We start from the raw sequence: 15,404 nt of genomic DNA, 5'->3' as shown, positions 1-15,404 counted from the left end.
TTGGTCCGGACCAAAGCAAGTGAACTAGCGGACTTTCCTGGTGTGAATACACCACGCAAAGGTTCCCCCTTTTAGCATCATTTTTCAACGTGCAGGGTCCTCCATTGCTTTAAATAAGAAACCCTTGGCGTCAATATGCTGACGCGAAAGGTACTGGGAATTTTATCGTCATGAATAAATTATATATTGGGTAATAATATGCCATTATTGCATATAGTTGTGGTGTGATTTTTAAATTAATTTCTACTTCCTCTCCCTTTAGTTTGCTTCTCTTGTTTATGTGTTTGTTACAGCTTTCGCTGGTCATTGTTTATGTCACTTTGTTTAAAGTGCCAGTGAGTTTGGATGAATGTCCACTGCACTTTTTACCTGCTGGCTCTCTGTTGTTTTCACAGAATGTGCAAATAAAGGGACAAATACCTTTTCTGGGGTCTGCCACAGAGATGTCCTCGGTTACATTGCAGAAGGACGTGTCTTTAGTGTCTCCTATGCTCACAGGGCTCTGTGCTGAGTTTGGCCTTAAGAGAATTTTCACTGTGGGACATTAAAGACATTATTTTGAGTGCTCTGTGTTTCTACATTATAAGTGCACAAATTTAACATTTTTAATCTTTTTAATTATTTAACTTCTTACCTATGAACCAAACACCAGTGACAACACCTCCCAGCAGACAAAGTACACAAAGAGCTGCAAACACTTTCACCAATTTATGGGCCGACACTTTGCCAGACACTATATGAAATAATAGTTCAACAAATATCCAAAAATCAAAACAACACTGATTGATAACCATGCAGTTATATATGATTTTTCAGGTGAAGCTTATAAAGAATAATAATACTGAAATGTATCTACAGTATAATATAATATAATATAATACTAGTATAAAGTAGTATAAACATTATAAAAATATTTTAATGACCTTTACAAATGGACCTTTAAAGGAACAGATGTCTCCTCAGGTGTGTGTTAATAACAGACTTGCCTGGATGGAGAAACTGTAGCTCTCTGATCCAGGTGGGATTATTCTGGCCCGTCTCAATCCTGTCCACCTGCAGATGTTCTGGATGGAAAGACTGTCTGACCATCACAGGATTCTCAATCACTGCCATGGCTTCTCTACTGAGACTCTGTAATAGAACCACTGATATGACCAATGCCAATAAGCCATGCTAAAAGAGATCTGATCACTGATCTATATATATGTCATGTAAATGGATCAATATTGACTTCAGAATTTGCATTCAGAATAGTGTTCCTGTTTGCACTGTTTTTTTTTTTTTGCAAACAAACATACTTTGTCAACATTTTTATAGCAAACACAATACAATTAAAATGCATTGCCAATTACTGACAGGCTATATATTTGTGACAAATTGTAGGAGGTTGTAGGTCATGTGATAACCTTTCAGTTTAAATAGGTTTATGCTTGCATGTGTACTATATCATACAATACTTTAGAAATTAGAACACAGTTTTAAATACAGCATGAGCTAGCAAGGAGCACAACACTGGTAAATGTGTTTTGTTGTGAATATCCTTTTGCTGATCTAGTGATCTTGTACACAACAGTAACAAAGTTAAAGCTATCAAATTGTCAGGTATTACTGTAAAAAAGAAAAATGTAGAAAAGTAGCAGTGTAGCGATACTCTATGTGATGAGTTGATTACTACTTCCTTTGTTTACGTGTTTTGTTAACATATACAATAAAAAAAGTTGTCAAGTAACCAAGTAATCCAAGTCAAATAACATTATAGTTTGTCACGAAAGATCTGAAATTATCCTGTAAACAACAGAATATGTTTTCATAACAATAAATCATCTTTATTTCAATTAAATGAAGAATTCATAAAGCACAAACAGGTTCTTTTTAAAAAATATATAATGCAGACATTGTCTTAACCTGGCCAAACACAGCACATACTGCTAACAAAAGAAGCATATTATTAGATATGCTTCTGTATTTGATCATAATGGGAGAAACTCACCATGTTTTGGTTGTTTGGATCCAGGGGTTTCCTGGCGGCAGCTGCTCGGACTCTCTCTCATCCACTCACCTCCATCACAGCAGAGATGCTGCACACCAGCAGCTGTCTGACCACTGAGCAGAATGCAACTCTGGATTTTCACTCCACAAAGAGACAATGAGGTCAGCAGTGGAGCAAAGAATGAACCCGTTGTTTTACCAAGGGGTCATGGGGCCTATCCTGACTGCCTGAACCAGCCCTTTGTAGGACTAAACATCTCCAAAGATATCCACCTGTTACTGACAGGATACAGACTGCGTAGCACCCCCTTCCCCTGTGACAGAGTCCCAGAGATGCTGCACACCAGCAGCTGTCTGACCACTGAGCAGAATGCAACTCTGGATTTTCACTCCACAAAGAGACAATGAGGTCAGCAGTGGAGCAAAGAATGAACCCGTTGTTTTACCAAGGGGTCATGGGACCTATCCTGACTGCCTGAACCAGCCCTTTGTAGGACTAAACATCTCCAAAGATATCCACCTGTCACTGACAGGATACAGGCTGCGTAGCACCACCTTCACCTGTGACAGAGTCCACTATGCTGCATAACTTATTACCTGACAGGTCACAGCTTCTATGGAAAAAAAACGTTGTAATTACAGTATTTGAAATGTCACATTTCTCAGGAATTTCACACTGATAGAAAGCACATGCTGTATAAAAAAAGTAACATTTGGTGTCTCTGCATTGGTGGTCTGTCTCAGTTATCAACATTAATACAGTAGGTTTTAAATGTTCAATGGGAACAGCCGGAAAATATTACCAAAGAACAGATCATTGTGATCATAGTGTATTTGTGAATTTAGTGATTTCACGAGTTCGTGTGCCCATATAATCTTAGTGTAAGTGGTAAACAGATTTGGCTTGCTGTCTGCAATAGAGGGGCTCAGAGAGGATATTCTACTCGAGCTCCGATTGCCCCCTATAATAGGCAAAATTGTACAAAAAAGGAGGAGAAGGGGAGGAGGAGGGATGCAGAAAGAACTAACAACGGGAAGGGGTAAGAAGCTGGTTTTGGACCTTGGTATTAATTGGAAGATTAGATGGGCGTACTCCTCCTGAAATTACGTTTAATAACTTCACTTCTTTAAATATATCACTGAGAGAGACAATGTGTCAGATGCTTTGACAGAAATCATCCTCCCTTAATATAAGGTTTTAAAATTATGCACATCCAATACCCAGACTTGGGCTCAGGTGCAGGACAAATCACATTGAACAAAAACAAAAGGTTAGATGTCTACACACTGAGTTTCAAAAAAAGTTTATTAAACAGCACACCGTTTTGCCCAGGAACAATTAGTTATGCTGTATCTATTATTATTTCATCTGCATATGCCCTTAAATTTACATTTATTCATTTAGTAGACTCTTTTATCCAAAGGAACATGAGGTGTTATTCACTTATTGACCTCAAGGTTCTAAATAAATAAGAACATTAATGCCAAAATAAAGTTAATTTACAAGATTTGCTGAGTTCCTCGTCTAGAGTCTCCTGCAGTTCTTTAGCTCAATGAAGTGCTCCAGCTCTTCAGTCTGCTTCTTCTGCTTCTACTCCACCATCTCCTGCAGCTCAGACTGACATCTCTTAATGGATCACATCAGATCAGTGAAGAGCTCAATACTGTCAGCTTTCTCTGATGCACTTTATCTTAGACTCAGTTTTCTGAGTGTTTCATGTGTTGTATTCTCTTCATTCTGTCCTGGATAAACTTTGCATCTTTATCAGCAGAGGCTACAGACACAACAGAATAAACAGAGTTTAGATTCAACCCTAATCAAACACCTGATCCAGCTAATCAAGTCCGTCAGGCTTATTTGAAAACTAAATGTTATGTGTGTTGGAACAGGGTTGGCCCTGCAGGGACTGAGTTTGACACCACTGACTTAGAAGGTAGACAGTGACCTCTCGTGGTGAGTAAGAGATACTGCATGAGCAGATATGATACAGTGCTGCTGAAGTTAAATAAATAAATAAATCACAAAATAAAAAATCCCAGTGCGCTTTGGATAAGGGATAGTTTAACTCGTAAAAATCATTCAAGGCCAAGGCACTCAAGAATAAGTAAAATATAAAAATGGTGTATTTTCCCCGTCCAACTACAGGGTCACTTAAGAGCCATTTTGGTTTCTTTTATTTTCTTCTTTTAGCTAAATTATTAACAGTTGTGCACACATTAAATGCTCCATATTCAACATAATATTCAGGAACAGGAATTAGGAATGGTTTAAGTTATAGCTGAGCAAATAACCTGATTAAAGCCTTGTGGTAGAACACCAAAAACACAGTCCACATGTAAATCTAGAATAATTTCGTACAGTAGCGTAACATATACTAGAGAGCTGTCATTCTTGGTTTATAAAGAACTTTTACAAGGGAAAACATTGAAAACACTGATGAAACTTTGGTAAGAAGAACTCTGTGAACAGTTTTGAAAAAGTGACCTAAGTATTGAGAAATGGGTCGTAGCAATTGTATAAAAAATGATTTAAAAAATAAGAAAATAAAAGATTTTGAGGGCCATTTTGTCTTGACTTTTTCCAATTCATTACATTTGACTATCTGTGTGATGATAATCTATCAGTAGAAAAAGGCCTGTCCCAAAGCTATCTTGATAAATAAAACAATGTATGTGCATTATATTATAATTAAACCACATTGCCTCTTATTTATTAGAAATTTGATGCCAAATTGTTTCACCAATAGCTACTACCTGACACACTGTTACAACATATGGATATTATAGACAGTGACTTGACCTACTGACAGTCTTAATAAAAAAAACAATGAGCATCTTTTATATACTGTCACAACCCTTGATATATGTAATAGATTTTATTAAGTAAAATATTTAATCATTAAATAATACACATACATTTATCAATAAAATGTTTATTATATATTTTTAATAATTTAATAAACATCAAATGTTTTGTCATACATATCATACCCACTGCAAGCCAAAATATATTTATAAATACAGTAAGTTATTATAAATGATTAAAATTAAGGCTAAACATTGGTGCTGTTCATCTGAATGAAACAATATACTACACAATACACATTGTGTGAGGTTTAATTGTGTATGGAAATGCTTACTACACCTCTAAAGGTTTTACCATCTCTTATTTTGTGCTTATTACATACCAAAATGCCACAAAAAGCGTAATATTTAAGAGCATTATAAAACTTTTCGTCTCGTAATCCATAAACTAAGGGACTCAAACAACGAGGCAAGATCAAAAACAAAATGAAATTTGAGTATCTTACATTCACAAACAGCATGACATTTACTTTCCATAAAGGCATTTCTATGTAAGGGATTAAAAGCTGCATCATACACAGAAGCAGCTGAACACCATGGAGAATTATAGTTTTGAGACCCTTATTTGTTGAGTTCTTCCTCTCGGAGGAGGCAGATCTGGCCGCCAACACAATCTTGATGTAGGTGGAGACAATAATACACAACATCATGATGAATAAGAGCTGCAGACTCGTCGCTCTCATGTCTGCCAGCCATTTTATCTGTAACATGGCCTCCACTGTACACACAACATAAAGGCGCAAGACACCAGGAGGAATATAGACAAAACAGACTATGAAAATAAACAATGGGATGATAAAACTGACACTCCATATGACGAGAAGCCCAATGAAGGTGTTTTTAGGGGTGGAGATGCTGGAATGTCTTAAAGGCATACATATGGCTACATAGCGCTCCAAACACATGGCTACAAGAGTCATGGGTGAAACAACAGAGACCAAAGATGTAAGTGTGCAGAAGATATAGCAAGGAATTATATGCACAGGGTACTGGTAAAACGACCCCATGAGGGTTAAATCAGTCAAAAGCATAAGAGCAGAGTCAGCAAAAAGAGTCTGAGCAAACAGAATGTAGCGTGTTTCCCTGAAGGTCTCTTTCTTCAGAAAGGTGAAAATCATCAGTCCGTTTACATACAGAAGAATCCCCACCAGTACCTGCACCAGCAAAAGCTTCTCATTTCCTTCATTCAAACTAGACGTGCTGTTCAAATTGTTGTTTTTGGTTAAGTTCATCTTGACAGCAAAACTTAGCCTCATAAAAAAACCTCATGAAGTCAGAAGGTGTAGGTTGTGATGTACCTCAAGGCAAATGGAGTGAACCTCCTAACTCTCTCCTCCTTCCTTTGTGCTGTTTTTATAGAGCTTTAGATGGGCTGAGCCTTATTTTGTTTACAGAACCTCATATGTCATCAGTGCAGATGTTTCTATAATCTCAGTGCTGATTTCATAATTTGGCATGAATCTGACAACAAAAAGGTACAATTTTAGATTTAAAGATGATATTGTGTGTGAGTGTTTTTTTAGGCCTATAGAACCAAATCAAATAATCCAGTGTCATTAACATCATAGTTTAGCTTTACTGTAACAAAAAGGGAAAATATACTGTATACTTTTAGGAAAATTCAGGCATTAAATCTGTTGTAGAAAATAGCCATGTTTTTTCTCTCTTTTTTGGGCCAGCACCCCCTATCCATTATCTGTGATAATTAAGCAATATTGACTCCAGACGTTGAATTATTGCAAATTACACAACACCTAGCCTACTTCTGGTCCTCGAATCCGAGGTCAGGTTATTTTGCTAAAGCTGATGATGGAGTGGAACAGCATTTGACTCTTTATAATGAAAAGATATTAAAACCACCAGCAGTTGGTGGCAAATCATTGTCTTAATTAGTGAGTCATTGAATCATTTAGTCAAATGATTTGTTCAAAATGGCTTATTCATTTAGGGAAAAAGCAAGTGACTGGCTGCAGGGGCGGATCTACCGGGGTGGCAGCATAAAGAAAAATAATTTAAAATAATTATCACAGAATAAAATATAAATGTAAGCAGTGTTTCATGTGCTACTTTTTAGCAGCGGCGATGACAGCGTAACGCAAAATAATGGCAAGAAAACATCTCTGTGCATTGCACGTGCACACATACCCCTTTTCTTTCAACACCCAAAGCACCGGCTCTGAACCAGGAAAAGCATTTTTTTTATTATGCAGTAAAACAACAACAAATACAATTACAAATACAAAATAAAAACAAAAGACAATGAGAGTTACATACATTAATCCAAAGCATAGTATGTTAGCTTATAAGACTTATACCATGAAAGAGTCCTATGCAATAGAATTATTAGAGTTTCTTAACGTGTTTACATACACATCAAAATCTTTCCTGTAAAATAAAAGTATGGAGTTTTCTTTGAAAATTTACATTTATGAATGTAAAATTTAGCAAGAAACAGCAATAAATTAATAATACATTTACAGTGAGATTTACAGGTTTAAATTCAAAGAGTAACCAAATAACACATTTTTTGGGGTTATACAGAAGTTTGGATATAATTTTTTTTTAACAAAACTGGAAAAGTCAACCCACAACACTTTACAATAAGCACAGTACCAAAATAAATTAATGATTTTTTCTTCAGACTGAAGACAAAAGGAGCAACTGGGGGAAATACTATTGTTAAATCTAGCAAGTTTGTAATTTAACGGATAGCAATTATGGATAATTTTGATAGAGACTTCAACAACTTTATTAGATAAGAAGAATTTTTGTCAAAGAAGCCAAAACTCTTCCCATTCTATATCACGAAATATGTTATTCCAAAAACTCACACAAGCAGGTAAAGAAATCTGAGATCTATTAATAAATGAACGAATGTCTTTGTTTGACATGGTATTGAGAAGACTTTGGTGAACAAATAAGTTAGTGTTGTCAAAAATAGGAGTCTTAAGAACTTCTAGGGCCAGACTTGACTAAAGGTATGATACAATCAGGAATTGCACCAAAACAATGGCATATTCTCTCGGGTGGACTGGAAAAGAGAATTCTTGCATAAATTGTTCATAAGTAAAAAGGACACCACGATCATCTAAAAGTTGACTAAATAAAAGTATATTTTTATCAAACCGATTATGAAAAAAAGAGATTTATTTTTAAATCTAATATTTTTATTGTTCCAAATAAAAGAAATGTTTTTATTAAATATAAGTGAACAATTTATTAAAGCCTGTTTCTGAAAACTAGATAAAGTTAAAGGCATTTTAGAAATGTCGAAGTTGCAGTGCAACAAAAAATATAAACCTCCAGCGGAATTAAATATATGATTTCGAATAAAATTCCAACAGGATGTGGGGTTGTTTAAAAATGTCTTTATCCAACCCAACCAGCTAGTATAACGCTTTTTTTTAATTGAGTTTTATAATTTCCAAACAAAGTCAACTATAATTTTGTCCAGTGTTCTACAAATTTCCACAGAAACATCCAGCACCATTGCAAGATAGATAACCCAAGATAACCTGCTTTAGAAAGCAACACTCTTCCTGTTATTGACAGACAGAGACCTACTTTGACTGGTACTACCAAATAAAACTGGATACTACCAAAGAAAACAAAGTCAGCATGGAGAGAGAAAAGTGTGCGTAGCTGGAAATACAATCAAATTAGCATATTTAGATTTCACCTTCACCTGTCCCTTAGTTTGGTTGACCGATGGGGCGCCACAGATGCTCTGGCAACCAGCTCCTTCCATTCCTCCCTCTTCCCAGCTTTTCTCAAGGTCTCGCCCAGCGTCAGGCCTGTCCACTCCTGAATGTTGTTTTCCCATCTCTTTCTCTGCCTGCCTCTCTTCCTCCCTCCTGGCACTGTGCCCTGCAGGACTGTCTTCGCAAGTCCTGATGACCTTATTAAATGGCTGTACCACCTCAGCTTCCATTTTTTCACCACAGTCAGGAGGTCATCATATGGCCCAATGGTCCGCCGAATTCTGTCATGTACTTCTTCGTTGGAGATGTGATTTCTGTAGAAGATGCCGAGGAGTTTTCTGAAGCATCTCATCTCCATGACCTGAACTTTCCTTTCCAGTTCAGCTGTTAGTGTCCAAATCTCACAGGCATATAAAGCCACAGATGCTCTGGCAACCAGCTCCTTCCATTCCTCCCTCTTCTCAGCTTTTCTCAAGGTCTCGCCCAGCGTCAGGCCTGTCCACTCCTGAATGTTGTTTTCCCATCTCTTTCTCTGCCTGCCTCTCTTCCTCCCTCCTGGCACTGTGCCCTGCAGGACTGTCTTCGCAAGTCCTAATGACCTTATTAAATGGCCGTACCACCTCATCTTCCATTTTTTCACAACTGTCAGGAGGTCATCATATGGCCCAATGGTTTTCTTCGAATTCTGTCATGTACTTCTTCATTGGAGATGTGATCTCTGTAGGAGATGCCGAGGAGTTTTCTGAAGCATCTCATCTCCATGACCTGAACTTTCCTTTCCAGTTCAGCTGTTAGTGCCCAAGTCTCACAGGCATATAAAAACATGGACATGACTAGGGAGCACATCAGTCTGATCTTTGAGCTGAGGGCTATTTTCCTGTCAATCCAGATGGTCTTTAATTTTGTCAGCGCTGCTGTGGTCTTGGCGATCCTGGCGAGTATCTCAGGTTTGGACCCTTCATCCGCGACGATAGCTCCCAGGTATTTAAAACTGTTTACACTGTCTAGCTTCTTGCCGCCAATCCTGATGTCAGTGGTGAAGCCAATGATGTTGTTAGTCATCAGTTTAGTCTTCTCTGCATTAATCTGCATACCATAGGATGTAGAGATCTTGTCAAGGTGCTCCACCAAGTTAGCCAGCTCTTCTACCTTCCCTGCCAGGCCAACTATATCATCGGCAAAACGTAAGTTCGTGATTGTCCTGCCGCCTATGCTGACTGTCCCCTCATGGTCTTCCAATGCATCGGCCATGATTCGTTCTATAAAGATGTTGAAGAGTGTAGGGGAGAGCAAGCAGCCTTGTCTTACTCCAACTGTGGTTCTGAACCAGTCCCCTATATTGCTGTTAAAGTAAACCGCGCTGGTGGCCTTATCATAGTTTTTTTTTTTAATCATTTTGATCAGGCTGGCATTAATGTTGTACTGCCTCATGGTGGCTCATAGTGCTGCATGTCATACTCTGTCAAACGCCTTTCTGAAGTCCACAAAAATGTGGTAAAGGTTTTGTTGATGTTGTAGGTATCTCTCAGATATTATCCTAAGGTTGAAGATCTGCTCTGTTGAGCTGCGCACATGTCTGAAGCCCGCTTGTTCTTCAGCGATGATCTTGTCCGCTTGCGGCTTCAATTGATTCAGTAGGATCTTTAGCATGACCTTGCTTGGGTGGCTTATAAGGCTGATGGTACGATAATTCTGGCAAAGTTGTAGATTGCCTTTCTTAGGGAGGATGATGATGAGAGACTGATGGTTTGGGCCATTCTCCTGTTTGCCAGATCTTGTTGCAGATATTCAGTAGGGCACTTATCATGGCTTCTCCCCTTGCTTGCATGAGCTCCGCAGGGACGTTATCCACTCCCGCCGACTTCCCCTTCTTAAGTGATTTCATTGCTTCTTCCACTTCTGTGTGAAGGATGGGGTAGTTGGGGTGGTTTCATAGCTGTACAGCTCTGAGCAGTACTCAGTCCACCTCTTTAGGATGTCCTGTTCTTCAGTCATAAAATTACCGTCTTTGTCTTGTATGGTTGGTGTTCGCCCTTGCTTTGTGTTGGTCAGGTCTTTCACCAGCTGGTATGCTTTCTTGCTGTTATTCTTCTTCAGGCTATCTTCAATGTCCTGGCACCGCTCTTCAGTCCAGTTCTCCTTTGATTTTATCAAGCCTTTCTTGATTGCCTGATTGACTTGCTTTATATTGCTTTGCTCCTTTTGCATCTTCCATCTTCTTCTTCTACAGCTCCCTACACTTGTCGCATAGATCAAGTATATCAGCTGTGACCCAGGGCTTTTTGACAGGGCGATATTTGCCTAAGATTTCATTGGCTGAGTCAAACACTGCTGTGTTGAAGTTATCCACCACTGTGTCTATGTTTGTGCCATCAGCATCTAGATTGTTGAGTGCTGCAAATTTCCCACCTATCATAGCTTGGAAGTCTTCTGCTATTTTGGGGTCCTTCAGCTTTTCAAGGTCGAATTTAATCCTGGTGTGACACTGTTTCTTGATCCTTTTCAAATGCAACGTAAAGGACATCATGCCGAGGTCGTGATCACTTCCGATGTCAGCTCCTGGGAAGCTTTGTGTTTTGGCAATGTTTACACTGGACCAGAAGCGCCTCTGCACTATGATGTAGTCTATCTGATTATGATGCACTCCATTTGGCCTGTGCCATGTGGTTCTTCTGGTTTTTTTGTGTGGGCCTAATGTATTAGCCACTATAAGTACATTGTAGTTAGCAAATTCCAGAAGTCTTAGGCCTCTCTCATTGGACTTGATGTTGCCATATCGCCCACATGTGCCTTTCCAGTTCTCATAAGCATCCTCTCCTATCTTGGCATTCCAGTCGCCCTGCACCACAAGAATGTCCTTCTTTGGAGTTCGGTCTAATACTTCCTGCAATTGTTCATAGAAGTCTTTTATGTCATCATTGTCGTAGTCAGATGTTGGTGTGTACGCCTGTATGATGGTGATATTGAACGGTGATGACGGATGGTGATAAGTCGGCTCGATATTGGGCAACAACTCATGATGCAGTTTGCGGTGTTTTTATGGATGAGAAATGCGACTCCCTGTTCATGTTTGTCATCCCTTCCACTGTATAGTTTGTGACCTTCTTAGGTGGACGTTTCTCCGATGTTTTTCCATCGTACTTCACAGAGTCCTAAGATGTTCCAGCGGTATCTATTCATCTCGTGGGTGAGTTCTTCCAACCTGCCTGTTTTTCTCAATTATCTCACGTTCCATGTGTCAATGGTGATGTTACATCTGGCACTGATCTTTTTATTTGACAGACCAGTAGCATATTTTCCACCTCCATCCTGGTCTGTGGCGGCAGGCACGGCCCTTGATAACCCGGGCGACAGCCGAGCCAGTATGGGTTGGTTATTGGTTGTCATTAACATTATCTATGGCGTAACTAGGGCAAATGTTGCATGGCGGTGCCCATCCCTCTCCATGCCTGACCACAGCCGATGACCTCCATCTAGGTGGCTCGCCTTGGTCGCGAACACGTGGTCATTGTAGTTCGTCTGGGAACTCTTCCGCCCTGGCCGGTGACCTACATCGAGGTGGTCCTACGCCCAGTGCCGTGCCATGTTAGCACCACCACCTCACATGGTTTGATCCGCCAGCTGAAGCGGTTTATCAGGGCATGGCGCTTGGAGCCCCATGTGAGAGATTTAGAGGATGGAAGGGGACCAGTGAAGCCATCCACCCGAAGGCGCAGCATGCCAGACATCAAAGGTACTACCCCTTTCCAGAGCCCCCTATGCCCCATATTTAGATTTAAAATACTGTAAATGTGTTTCTGTTGAATTAAATAACTTGAATTTTTTTTTTTTGTACTTTACCAAGCATTTAGCTAAACTTAACTAACCACCCTTTACACAAACGTTGTTAAAGTAGCTAAAATTCCAGTGCCAATAAATATACTAAAAAAATGAGTAAATGTTTACAAAGTATGGGTAGGTTTAAGGTTGGGTAAGGGGTCAACAAGTGTACAGGGGTCCGTTTGATTACTACTATAAGGGAACACGATTCAATCTGTTTATATTGTTTTGGTAAATGATAAATGAAGTATTTTCTTGACAATTTGTTTTGTTTCGTTTTTTTCCCTTCCTGATGATGTATGACTCAAGGAATATTCTGTTTTGTCATCAAAATGACTGCTCATAAAGGTACTAATTATCAGTAAATGTTTATAAACATTTACAATTGATGAATAGTCTCCACTTTAGATTGGGTACTGCAAAAACATTAACAAATAATTAATGAATGATTTAAAATGTGCAAATAGTAGAAGTCTACACAACAAACAAAGACCAAATATATGACCTTTACAGACTGTGATTATGACTTAATGAATATATTAACATGAATAGTTTGTGAAGAGCTTAAAATGACTAAGCTATGTTTTCACAACATTTGTAAATGTAAAAATGAGCATTAACTAATATGTGAAGTGAAGTGTAATGACATTTGTAAGCATTCAAAAGTACATTAACAAATAAGCTTGTAAATATTGTATAATTTCTGCTAAAACGCATTGAAAGTTTAATGACATTTGTAAACATTAACTAATGATCTGTTAAGCATTATATAATGTTTGTTAACGATTTATGAATTAAGCTTTTAATCATTTTAAACCATCTGTCAAAATCATTTGAAGATTTTAAAAAAATGCATGATCATATGAATTGAAAGTTTAATGACATTTGTAAGCATTTCAATTTACATTAAATAATGTAACATAATAATCTGTTAATCATTTGGTAATGTTTAATAAGTTCATTAGTTAACATTGCACATTATCTAATTTCTATAGATATGTGAATATAAAGTAATGATTAGTTAAACATTATATAATGTTTGTTAATGATTTATTAATGAAAGTTATTATAAAGTGTTACCAACAGGCCAAGTGGAACCAGAGTATGGAACATCAACCAATTCATATGACGACATTGACATTGTAGACGTGATTTGAGAAATCTTATCATTAAAATAATTAGCAAAATTCTCAGAGTGACAGATGCCTCAGGAAAAAGGTTGACATTTGGATGGAGAGCAGACTCAATGGTAGAAAATAAAATATTTGTCTTATGGCTGTTTTGTATAATTAACTAATTAAAATATCTACATTTTGCAGCCTATATTATGCAGCAGATAGATAGATAGATAGATAGATAGACAGACAGACAGACAGACAGACAGACAGATAAATAGACAGACAGACAGACAGACAGACAGACAGATAGATAGATAGATAGATAGATAGATAGATAGATAGATAGATAGATAGATACATACATACATACATACATACTAAATAATATAAATGTATTAATAAATGTTTATTAAACACATTTTAAATATATTTAATAAACATTAAATATATTGTCATACATAGCATACTCAATGTGAGCCAAAATATAAAAATTTTATATGATTAAAATTATTGCTACATTACTGCTGTTAATATGAATGAAACAATACACTACATATTGTGTGAGGTTTAATTGTGTATGGAAATGCTTACTACACTTCTGAAGGTGTACCATCTCTTATTTTGTGCTTATTACAAACCAAAATGCCACAAAAAGCATAATATATAAGAGCATTATAAAACTTTTTGTCTCGTATTCCATAAACTAAGGGACTCAGACAACGAGGCAAGATCAAAAACAAAATGAAATTTGAGTATCTTACATTCACAAACAGCATGACATTTACTTTCCATAAAGGCATTTCTATATAAGGGGTTATAAGCTGCATCATAGACAGAAGCAGCTGAACACCATGGAGGATAACAGTTTTGAGACCCTTATTTGTGGAGGTCTTCCTCTCGGAGGAGGCAGATCTGGCCGCCAATATAATCTTGAAGTAAGTGGAGACAATAATACACAACATCATGATGAATAAGAGCTGCAGACTTGTCGCTCTCATGTCTGCCAGCCATTTTACCTGTAGCATGATCTCTACACTACACACAACATATTGGTGAAAGACACCAGGAGGAATATAAGCAAAAGAGGCTATTAAAACAAACAATGGAATGACAAAACTGACACTCCATATGACGAGAAGCCCAATGAAGGTGTTTTTAGGGGTGGAGATGCTGGAATGTCTTAAAGGCATACATATGGCTACATAGCGCTCCAAACACATGGCTACAAGAGTCATGGGTGAACAAACATAGAGCAAAAACATAAGTGTACAGAAGATATAACAAGGAATTATATGCACAGGGTACTGGTAAAATGACCCCATGAGGGTTAAATCAGTCAACAGCATCAGAGCAGAGTCAACAAAAAGAGTCTGAGCAAACAGAATGTAGCGTGTTTCCCTGAAGGTCTCTTTCTTCAAAAAGGTGAAAATCATTAGTCCGTTTACATACAGAAGAATCCCCACCAGTACCTGCACCACCAAAGGCTTCTCATTAATTGCTTTCAAATTAAATGTGCTGCTCAAATTGTTGTTTTCGGTTAAGTTCATCTTGACAGCAAAAATAAGCCATAAAAAACTAAAAGTCAGAAGGTGTAGGTTGTGATGTACCTCAAGGCAAATGGAGTGAACCTCCTAACTCTCCTCCCTTTGTGCTGTTTTTATAGAGCTTTAGATGGGCTGAGCCTTATTTTGTTGACAGACAGTCATATGTCATCAGTGCAGATGTTTCTATGATCTGAATATTAATTTCATCATTTGGGATGATTCAGACAACAAAACGATAAAATATTAGATTTAAAGGTAATATTGTGTGTGGGTGTTTTTTTTTTAGGCCTGTAGCAAATTAGCTCTAAAGGAAAATTATTTTTAATTACAATTATTAATTATTTATATCAGCTGCCAGTAGTAACTAG

The 15,404-nt window shown here is 37.7% G+C and overlaps 3 protein-coding genes across 3 annotated transcripts in view; all 3 read right to left on the bottom strand.

Moving 5' to 3' along the window:
* The window catches only part of LOC107713421 (transmembrane protease serine 5-like), a 15,777-nt gene extending 13,331 nt beyond the window's left edge, over window positions 1–2,446 (bottom strand). Inside the window, 8 exon segments of the mRNA XM_016518907.1 lie at window positions 421–534; window positions 635–733; window positions 987–1,131; window positions 1,991–2,011; window positions 2,013–2,191; window positions 2,194–2,238; window positions 2,274–2,350; window positions 2,436–2,446. Of these exon segments, the coding sequence (XP_016374393.1) occupies window positions 421–534; window positions 635–733; window positions 987–1,131; window positions 1,991–2,011; window positions 2,013–2,191; window positions 2,194–2,238; window positions 2,274–2,350; window positions 2,436–2,446 (691 nt within the window).
* A 2,659-nt stretch (window positions 2,447–5,105) lies between these two features.
* Window positions 5,106–6,086, bottom strand: LOC107713428 (olfactory receptor 6B1-like). Its single transcript, XM_016518913.1, has one exon. The coding sequence runs from the start codon at window positions 6,084–6,086 to the stop codon at window positions 5,106–5,108; it is 981 nt and encodes a 326-aa protein (XP_016374399.1).
* Window positions 6,087–14,082: 7,996 nt separating this feature from the next.
* Window positions 14,083–15,039, bottom strand: LOC107713453 (olfactory receptor 51G2-like). The gene has a single exon (XM_016518956.1). The coding sequence runs from the start codon at window positions 15,037–15,039 to the stop codon at window positions 14,083–14,085; it is 957 nt and encodes a 318-aa protein (XP_016374442.1).
* Between the last annotated feature and the right edge of the window lie 365 nt (window positions 15,040–15,404).

Source organism: Sinocyclocheilus rhinocerous, unplaced genomic scaffold, assembly GCF_001515625.1.
Source record: "Sinocyclocheilus rhinocerous isolate Xijiao unplaced genomic scaffold, SAMN03320098_v1.1 scaffold689, whole genome shotgun sequence".
Lineage (NCBI taxonomy): Eukaryota > Metazoa > Chordata > Actinopteri > Cypriniformes > Cyprinidae > Sinocyclocheilus > Sinocyclocheilus rhinocerous.
This window is presented reverse-complemented; position numbering and strand designations above follow the sequence as displayed.

Excerpts from the sequence above, each read along its gene's own strand:
- LOC107713428 (XM_016518913.1), bottom strand. The coding sequence starts at position 6,086 with ATGAACTTAACCAAAAACAACAATTTGAACAGCACGTCTAGTTTGAAT.
- LOC107713453 (XM_016518956.1), bottom strand. The coding sequence starts at position 15,039 with ATGAACTTAACCGAAAACAACAATTTGAGCAGCACATTTAATTTGAAA.